Source organism: Fukomys damarensis, unplaced genomic scaffold (genome assembly GCF_012274545.1).
Source record: "Fukomys damarensis isolate Sample0158 unplaced genomic scaffold, DMR_v1.0_HiC HiC_scaffold_37, whole genome shotgun sequence".
Taxonomy (NCBI): Eukaryota; Metazoa; Chordata; class Mammalia; order Rodentia; family Bathyergidae; genus Fukomys; species Fukomys damarensis.
The window spans coordinates 2,029,113-2,038,683 of NW_022900949.1; the positions used below are offsets into that span (position 1 = coordinate 2,029,113).

Sequence of the window (9,571 nt, forward strand, 5' to 3'; positions counted from 1 at the left end):
GAATCCTTAAAGGAAAGCATGCGCCCTCCCGGCCAGGCTGTGCGCGGTGCTCCGGCTGCGTGGCCCTGGGCTTCGTGGCCGCATCCTCCCCCAGCTCACAGCAAACGCAGGCCATTCATAGCGGCTGAAGGATCGGGACCCGGTGGTGCTTCTTTTTGCTATTTGTGGCGCTGAGCACTGAACCCATGGTATCGAGAGCTATGTCCCCAGCCCTTTTATGTTTTACGTTGTGCAAGGGTCTTGCTAGATTGTCCAGGTTGGGCTCAAACTTGTAACCCTGCTGCCTCAGCCTTCCAAATTGCTGGCGTTACAAGTGTTTCTGACTCACAGTGACCCTAGGGATTCAGAGTCACCTGCAGGGAAGTGACAGGATGTAGGCCAGACTTCCATTTGGACCAGGAAGGCCTTACTGTGTGGTCCCAGGGCCAGGACAAGCATAGGGGCCCCCAGAGGGGCAGCAGCGAGCCCTCAGGACATTCAGGCACTGCAGAGCTGAGCGGGTGGCGCTGGCAGGCGGGGCTGGGCCCCGGCATCTTGTCCTGGTCCTCTGGTCCCTGCACACCAGGCGCCCTCTGTCCTGGGGACGGGAAACACGGGGCAGCAGCAGATACTCGCACTTGGGCCTGATCTCCTGCGTGAAAACTGGCACTTTTGCTGTGCAGCCTTCACTGCCTGTCCTCCCAGCCCCAGGAGGCTACAGGCCTGGACTGCGTAGCAAGACCCTGTCTCAAAAAAAGAACGAAAGTGTGCACAGCACGGGTACTTCCTCTGTCCTCAGGCTGGTCTTTGCACCATCACTCTAGGGAGGGGAAAATGAGGTACCAAGGGCTCATGGCCACGTGGTCCACGAGAGGTGGCTGCAGTGCAGGCCCAAGAATGAAGCTGGGCCCTGAGGAAGGTGGGGACAGCAGGGACCAATGCCCAGGACGAGGGCAGGAGCTGGGCCCAGAGCCTGGAGCTCTGTCCGCCCCTCGCCGCCAGCTGTCAGGAGGGAGGATGTTTGTCCTCGCCCCAGCTACCCTCAGGGCGGCCTCACCTGCAGGAGACAGCTGTCTGCCTGGGCTGGCATGGTCTGCGCGCTCCCAGCCCCTGGCTGGTTCTGGGCCTCTCTGCCCCAAAGCCAGGGCCCCTGGGAAGCCGGGCAGGCGTAGGGGAGCTGCGTGGGGACCGGAGCCTGCTGCGGCCTGCTGTGCACACAGGGATCCTCGCAGGGCTACAAGGCTGCTCCCGGGAGTTGCGGGGCCCAGCCCGAGTGGCGGCGGTGTGCAGCAGGAACGTCATGAGCCAGCGAGGTCCCAGGAAGGGGACCTAGGGCTCAGGGAGGGCACCTAGAGTTCAGGCTGGCTCTGGAGACCCCTCTCGGCCACCTGGTCCTGCGTGGGCTGCCATCAGCATCCTGGGTGCCTCACTCGGAGCCAGCCCTGCACTTGGAGTTGCCATCTCTGGCTGAGATGCGAGCGGCCCAGAGGCCCCAGGGCCACCTCCACGGGCTCCCGGCCTGGTGTCCTCTTGCTCCATTGCCCACCTGCTGAGTTCAGGGTCGTGCACCTCCCCAGGGTGTGAGCTGGTCCCCCACTGAGCCGGCCACCTCTGTTTTGCAGCTTCAGCTTCAGAAGTCCCAGTACCTTCAGCTGGGCCCGAGCCGCGGCCAGTACTACGGTGGGTCCCTGCCCAATGTGAACCAGATCGGGAGCAGCACTGTGGACCTGCCCTTCCAGGTGAGCCTGGCCCCACCCAGCTCCTGCCGGACCTTAGCAAGCAGCAGCCTAGGCCATGTCCTGCCTCCGGACCCACAAGCCCCACCCTGCTCAGGCAGGCCCAGGTGCTGGCCTCAGCAGAGTGTCCACAGCCAGGGCGTGGCTCCTGCCCGACTGTGGAGCTCACCCCCCAGAGGTCAGCCTCTCCCTGCATGGACAGGTTGCCCGGTGAGGTGAATCAGCCTGGAAACAGCCAGGTCTGTGAGGGGAGAGCTCAGTTTGCCCCCTGCCCACTGCCCACGGCCACCCCAACTCTGCGAGCTCTGTCGGGGTGCATCTGCGCTGCCTCTGTCCCCCCCAGAAGAACTCGCTCCGGCACCTCCCACCTCGACCCCATGTGGTCCACAGGAGGCCTCCCGGGCCGGGGACACAGGCCTTGCCGGCTGTCCGCTGCCCGCCCGCTGCCTGGGGCCCCTCGCACCCTGCCCACCAGGCATCTCAAAGTCTCGGTTCTTGCATTTTCAGCCCAGCGGATTTCTGGGGGAGGCCCTGGCAGCGGCTCCTGTCTCTCTGGTAATTGAGCCCCCAGGCTGAGGCCACGGCATCCCCAGTGCCAGTCTGCGAGACCCCAACACATGTGTGGGCACCAAGTGTCCCCGATTCCCCTTTTGGCTGCCCCTGTGGCTTCCAGGGCATGGGCCCGTCCACCACACCCTGCCTTGGGAAGTGCACTGGTCGCATCGCCCGGGCCCTGGGGTCTGGCTGAGCTGTGCTCTACCCCCGCCCCTAGGCCAAGGAGCCCTGTGGGACCCAAGCATGCACCCCGTGCTGCATGCTCCCCTCTGACACCGGTGCGCACGCCAGGCACAGGCCGCAGAGCAGGCCGCAGGTGGGCCCCAGCCAGCCGGGCAGGGCTAGGGCGGCCTCCTCTGTTCCCGTGAGCCTCAGCACTTCTCAGAGAGCTGTGGGTCCCAACCCTTATTCAGTCCGACTGTCTCCTGGGCTCACACCTGGGGTGGGAGCCGAGAGTGCAGAGACCCAAGGCACCTGTCCTTCCTGGGTCGGAGCAGACCCTGGGTGAGTGGGCCACCTGGGACCCCAGCTGAGGACGCCCCCATGAGGGAGGCTCCTCCTTATGCCAGCCTCGCCCTCGGCCCAGCTGCCCGCAGAAGGCGAGTGCAGGGACAGATGGCCAGGCAGGCCAGGGCAGCCAGTCTCACCCGGTTGGATAGCAGGAGGGCGGGCAGAGCTCATGTTCTGGGTGGCTTGGGCTCCAGGAGGAAGTCTGTCCGGCCAGCGCCTGCCTTGGCTCCGGTGGGCCTGGGTAAGCTTAGGGGAGAGCAGCCCAGGATGGTGCCTGGAGCCCAGCGTGCACGCCTGGCAGGGCAGGCCCCACGGGCAGCTGGCTGTGCCAAAGCCCAGCCCTGCCTTGGCAGCCCCTTGGGGTGATGGGGGAGGCCCCTGTTGACCTGGAGATGGGCTGCTCGGCCGCCACTGCACCCTGGCACTCGGTTGGAGCTGGGCCCTGAGCTTGTGCTGCTCTGCCTGGCCATGCATGCCAGCTGCACTGCTCGCCTGCCGCCCCAGCCTGGGTCACCCCGCTGGCGCACGCGACCCCGCCAGTGCTCAGGGCTGGGTTACAGGGGGAGGCCGTCCTGGCCGCAGCGTGGCATCCAGGGTGTTAGAGCAGGGTCCCCGGAATCCACCCTGGGGCCTGGGGTGGCCCTGGGCCCAGTGGGTGACCACTGCCTTGCTCTCTCTCTCTCTCTCTGTCTCTCCTGTGTCTCCATCCCCTCCTTGCCCTCAGACCCCCTTCCAGTCCTCGGGCCTGGACACCAGCCGGACCACCCGACACCATGGGCTGGTGGACAGAGTGTACCGCGAGCGTGGCCGCCTCGGGTCGCCGCACCGCCGGCCCCTGTCGGTAGACAAGCACGGACGGCAGATATCCTTTCCCAGGACATTGCCTTGGGGAGAGCCCAGGCCCTGCCAGCAACTGCGCCTGAGTTTGCCTAGCAGGCTCTGGTAGAGCTGCCCACTGCCAGCTCCCAGGACAGAGTCAGGGCAACCTGGGGGACTTCCTGAGGAGGCGGTGCCTCCAACAGCCAGGACTGAGGGGCATGGCTGCGCGCATGGCACACTGGGCTGGCGGGCAGGCAGGCTGGAAGCCCTGCTGGCCCTCTGGCCCCAAGCTGTTGGCAGCTGGGACCCTGAGCACCAAGGCCGCTTGGGCAGCTCCAGCAGCGCAGCTGGGGCCTGTGAGCTTCAGGGTGTGAGCCGGGTCTGAGGTGACAGCTGCGTCCCCTTAACTCCTCACACGCTGACAGCTGCCCGTACGGCACCGTGTACCTCTCACCGCCTGCAGACAGCAGCTGGAGGAGGTCAGTGTCAGGGCCGCCTGGCCTCATCGGGTCGCGCGGAAGCTGCGGCATGGTCCCTCCAAGGTTGTCGGAAGTGGGCCCTGCCACGCCGGGGTCACGGCTCGGGAGTCTTCACAGCTTCCGTTTATGACTACTTTTTTTCCTGCTTCTTTTACTTAACCGAAGTTTGATAGTCCATGTTGTCATTTTTACTTATTTTATTCTTTTAAAATTTATTTACAATTTTGTGAGATGGAGTCTTAAAGTCCTGGGCCCAAGTGATTGTCCTGCCTTGGCCCCCGAGTAGCTGGGACCACAGATACATGTCATCTGGCCCAGCTTCTTGTTTTTCCCTTAAGAATGCTACATTGTGTTTTCTGTGCTGCTGAACAGTCACTGAAAAATTGGGCAAATAATTCTGTATTCTTGATAGAAAATGAGGACGTACACAGATACACCTATGAGAGGAAAAAGTTCCGCTTATCGTTGCCATCAAGAGAGACCTAAAAAGAGAGGGAGAGAGACCTGAGAGGTTGAGCTTGGTGGCACACACTTGTGGTCCCGGTACTCTGGTGGCTGAGGCAGGAGGGTCTCAAGTTCTAGCCCAGCCTGGGCAACTTACTGACTCATGGAGACCTTGTCTCAAAAGATGCAAAAGGGCTGGGATGCAGCTTCACACAAAGTGCCCCGGGAGGAGGGAGAGGAGAAAGGGAAGGGGCTGCCCAGAGAGCTCAGACTCCAGCTCTCCCGCCCTTTTGTCCTCACACCTGGCTTCTCTGGTCGCACTAGGCCCCATCGGGCACCACAGCCCTTGTCTCCTCCGGAACTGCTGGCCGAGCAGCCGGACCCTTGTCCTCCTGGCCTGAAGCCGTGCTGGGGGTGGAGTGGGACCCCCTCCAGGCCCAGGTTCTCTGTCCCTCCCGGCCATCCTCAGGCCTCCCCTAAATCAGTGCGGGACAGGCTGCAGCCCCAGCTGCTCCCAGCTGATGGTGTCCTCCGGTGCTGGATGTCCTTGCGGTTTGGTCAGGCTCAGGCCCCTGGTCAGCTGGCTGCCCTGCCCTGTCCCCGCCTCCCAGGGCTCACTCTCTCCCTCTCCGCCAGGACCAACTCTGACTCCGCCCTACACCAGAGCACAATGGCACCTACCCAGTCGGAGCCCTTCACCGGGGGATCCCAGGACACACATCAGAAAAGAGGTACGGGTGGGCATTTGAGGCCTCTGCTGGGGTGAGACAGGTCCAGCAAGTGGCCCTTGTGCCTCAGGAGGCTACCAGCCATGGGCTGACAGACCTTCAAAGGGTCAGCCTGTGACGTAGGACAAAGGGAGGGCTCAGGGACGCTGTCAAAGATATGGCCTCATGTGTTGGGTTTTGAAGCGTACATAGGAGTTTTCTGAGCAGAGAAAATGTGCCTGTGAATGGACACTGTCTCCCAAAATTCATGGGTTTAGGCTGTGGTTGTGATGGCTGGGGTCTTTGTAGATGGCACTTTCAAATGGAGGGGTATCGAACCCCTACCAGGGGGTGGGCCTTCAGCTGCAGGCACAGCTTGATCCAGGAGTTCACAGGAGAAGCCCCTTCCCGCAGCTGCTGGGTCCGCCTGGCCGGTGAGGGGAGGAGCGGGAGGAGGCGCTTCCCGCTGTGGCTGTGCCAGCGCCCTGCTGGCCGCACCTCAGCCTCTGAGGGGTGTGCGCTGATGGTCAGAGAAACAGTGGAGGGTCTGTGTGGCACACAGGAGGGCGCCTCTACCCCTGCACTGCAAGCAGGGTCTGGGTGGTGGGGTCCCCAGGGCACGGAGTGAAGGAGCAGGGTGACGGGCCACAGGGGCCCCGGACGTCCCTCCCTCTCGTTCCCAGGGTCTCCCCTGCTGGGTCCCCTCCCCGAGGATGCCGGGGTCCCCGGGTCATCCTGAGACTGGTAGAAAGCCAGCCCGCTCCCCGGGCAGCCCAGAGTCCTGAGGGGCGCAGGGACCCAGGCCATGCCAGGGTGGGAGGTTGCCCTGGCATCCCCGACACCCCCAGAGGAAGGAGCTGGTGAGGCAGGCAGTGTCCCGTCACAGAGCTCTGGGGGCTCAGGCCGAAGGGTCATAAGTTTGAGCCCTACCTGGATGACTTAGACTCGGTCTTCAAATTTTTCAGAAGCGGACTGAGGATTTGGCTCCGTGGTTCTGCCACCTGCCTTGCAAGTGCAAGGGCCCGAGTTCAATCCCCGGTACCAAAAAAAAAAAATAAATAAAATCTTTTTTTTAAAGTAAAAAGAAAGGGTAGTGGGGCTAGAGATGTACCTCACTCAGTGGGCTCAGTCCTCAGAACTGGGATGGAAAAGAAAGCACTCAGTGCATCTAGTGTGTAGCTCAGCATTGAGCACTTGCCAGGTGCGTTCAAGGCCGTGGGGGAAACAGCCAGGAAGTGTTTATTCTCACCTCACCTGAGAGGCCCTCGGTCTGACCCTAGGTCCCCTGCAGGTCTGGCTCATTCCAGGAGCTGGAGTGTTGCGACCTTGTCCGCCCTCAGGTCCGAGGCAGGCATCTGTGCTGGCTTCTGGCCACGGCTCCTACCCCGCATCAGCTCGCTGGGCCGAGACCTGTGCAGAGCCCGGGCCCTGCAGCCACACTGCGGACCGGGCTGCTCCTGTGCAGGAGGCAGAAGGGCCATACGGCCCCGAGTCCTGCTCACTTGAGAAGAGTTTTAAACGGAGCCCTGCTAGCTTTTGTGTGACCCCAGAGGCCCTGCTAGGACACTGGCAGTCTCCTGGCAGCCCTGGCGAGTCAGGGCCGCGTCCTGCGGGCTGTCCCAGCTGTGAGGCTTGGTCCTGACCTCCCTGTCCCTCCCCAGTCTTGCTGCTCACCGTCCCAGGGATGGACGAGGCCACGTCGGAGGCAGACAAGGCCCTGTCCAAGCCGGCCTGGGACTCCAAGAAGGTAAGCACACGTGCCTGTCACCCTTCCCAAGCCCAGCCTGGACCAATGCCACTGCCACACCGCAGCGGCTCCCCGTCCCCAGTGGGAGGAGTGACCCCATCTCGCCCTGCGTGTGCCCAGATCCAGGCGTTCTCTCTGCTGCGGCAGCCTTGGGCCTGCTGCCCTGACTGCAGTGACGAGGGCGGTGCACAGGTCTTTGCTCTGGCTGGGCGCAGTGGCGCTCGCCTGTAGTTCCAGCTGCTCAGTAGGCTGAACCAGGAGGATCTTGAGTTCGAGCCCAGCCTGGGCAGCTTAACAAGACCCTGTCTCAAAATGAAAAATCAAAGAGGGCTGGGGAGGACTGGGGATGTAGCTCAGACGTACCACACCTGCCTGGCAAGTGCCAGGTCCTGAGTTCGATTTCCAGTACAAAAAATGTGATAGAAAAAAAAGGGCTGGGGATGTAGCTAGCTCATGTAAAGGCCCTGGGTTCCAGCCCCAGCACTGCAGAATAAGTAAAGGAATTCCAGAGAAACGAGGATATGAAGAGATGCGTGGTGCTGCTGTCACCTGGTGAGATCAGGGTAGGTACTTGGGAAGGGGCTGAGCGGAGCGCTCGCCTGGCACACCGCTGAGCCCCAAGATAAAAGCACACAGCAAACCGTCCAGACGGAATCGGGGCCGGTTGAGACGTGCAGGGGCAGGGAGGTGGGTCCCTACCCTGTATTGCACTGCCACCAAGGCTGCCTCGCCTCCACACGGCAGGACCCAGCCCGCACCCGAGAGCCCTGGGTACGTTTTCTCACTGCTGCCCCAAAGCCTCGCCTCCCTGGTTGCTGGCAGGTGCTCTGCAGAGCTTCTCCCAGGAGTCAGCGGGGATGTCAGGCTTTGTGGGGACCGCCTGGAAGCCAGGGTGCTTCTGCTCCACTGCGGGCTTGGGGCCTCCTCTCCTCTCCTCCTATCTGCAGCGTGTGGGGGTCTGTGTCCGTCCTGAGGCCTCTGCCTGGCCGTGCCTCCAGAGCAGGCATTGGGGACGTGGGGGCCCAGCCTGCAGTGCAGCTCCCTGGAGCAAGCGAGCGCACGCGGGGCCCTCAGCACCGCCCTGGAGGTGTCTCTGATGGCGCCTGACTGCACCTAGAGCTATCGCTGTCGCCTTTGTCCTTGGGCGCCCAGGGCGGCCCCCACCACCTGGTGTTGCCGCTGCCCATCGGATGGGCTGGGGTCCCCAACAGACCGGGTTCTGTCGGGTAAGGGAGGTCGGCCAGCACGCCAGGCGCCTGCTCAGCCTCTGCTGTCTTTTCTTTCAGACGGGGTCCAGGCCTAAGTCCTGTGAGGTTCCCGGCATCAAGTAAGTCCCCTCTGGGCCCCTGCACCTCTGGCATAGCCTGGCATCCTGGCCTCATCCTGCCCGGGCCACTGGTGCTCTGATGTCCCCTCCCGAGTGTGGCAGCATCTGCTTGTCCTCCCTGCCTCAGTTTCCAGGAGCCTCGTGCCCCTGAAACTCACCCTGCCTCTGTCTGACCTCTCCCCAGCATCTTCCCGTCCACCGAGCAGGAGAGCACAACAACCCTGATCCCGGCCACCCACAACACGGGGGGCTCCCTGCCCGACCTGACCAACATCCACTTCCCGTCCCCACTGCCAACCCCGCTGGACCCCGAGGAGCCCCCATTCCCTGCACTCAGTGGCTCCAGCAGCACGGGCAACCTCTCGGGCAACCTGACCCACCTGGGCCTTGGCGGTGCTGGCCAGGGTAAGGCTGCGGCCCGGGCCTCCTCCTGGGTGGGGCTGGGCAGTGGGTGGAGGCGCACCTGGGCATGCGTGCCTCCAGGAGGAGCTGGCAGCGTGCCCCTGCCCAGCCTGCAACACAGCCCCGGGGTCTCCCTTGGCCTGCTCTGCAGGGGCCCGGGCCTTGTCCTCCTAGAGATACTGATGGTGGAGGTCCTCCTTAAGTCCTCCGTCGTCCCACGCATCACAGGCTGACCTTTTGGCCCTGTGAGCAGGTCCGGACAGCCTACCTAGCTCACTGTCTTTGCCTCTGCCTGTGACCTTGTATGATTCCCCCTGCACCTTCCCCATGAACATCCAAGACCACCAGGGCCTGATGTGCTCTGTGACCCTGTCTCCCAACCTTAATCTCCATGGGGAACAGAGATTTGGCTCAGTGGTTTACAAGCACAAGGACCTGAGTTCAATCCCTGGTACCACAAAAAAAAAACACTTACCAACTTAATCTGCACAGGACGTCAGGGCCTTTGCACATGCCACCTACCCCACAGTTCTGGTAGCACTTAGCTACCCCCCACACACACACACACTGCCACTTCTTGGTGCTCACCGGTGGCCGTTATTGCTCCTCTGCTATTTATCTGTTCCCTGGTCTGGGCCTTAGTTTCCCCAGTCCTTGCTGTACACCTGTACCCTAGTAAGGTACTTTTTGGGGTGTACATTTGTATCCCAGGAGAGGCAGGCAGCTGGCTTCCAGAGAGAACAGCAGTGGCCCAGCTGGCCCCAGTGGACAGAACTGTCAAGGGCTGGGGTGACAGGCCTACTGCCTTCATACCCTGCCTGTGTGCAGCAGACAGGGGCGGGGGCATTCTGGGAGAGCCCCCCCCC

General features: G+C 62.7%; 1 protein-coding gene across 1 annotated transcript in view; it reads left to right on the forward strand.

Annotated features, from left to right (window-relative positions):
• Positions 1-9,571, forward strand: part of Crtc1 (CREB regulated transcription coactivator 1) — a 25,595-nt gene that overhangs the window by 241 nt on the left and 15,783 nt on the right. The window contains exons 2-10 of the mRNA XM_033759398.1: positions 1,121-1,261; positions 1,602-1,718; positions 2,223-2,270; positions 3,505-3,642; positions 4,017-4,078; positions 5,159-5,253; positions 6,891-6,976; positions 8,263-8,303; positions 8,488-8,708. Coding sequence (XP_033615289.1) covers positions 1,121-1,261; positions 1,602-1,718; positions 2,223-2,270; positions 3,505-3,642; positions 4,017-4,078; positions 5,159-5,253; positions 6,891-6,976; positions 8,263-8,303; positions 8,488-8,708 — 949 coding nt within the window. The remainder of the gene's footprint in view (positions 1-1,120; positions 1,262-1,601; positions 1,719-2,222; positions 2,271-3,504; positions 3,643-4,016; positions 4,079-5,158; positions 5,254-6,890; positions 6,977-8,262; positions 8,304-8,487; positions 8,709-9,571) is intronic.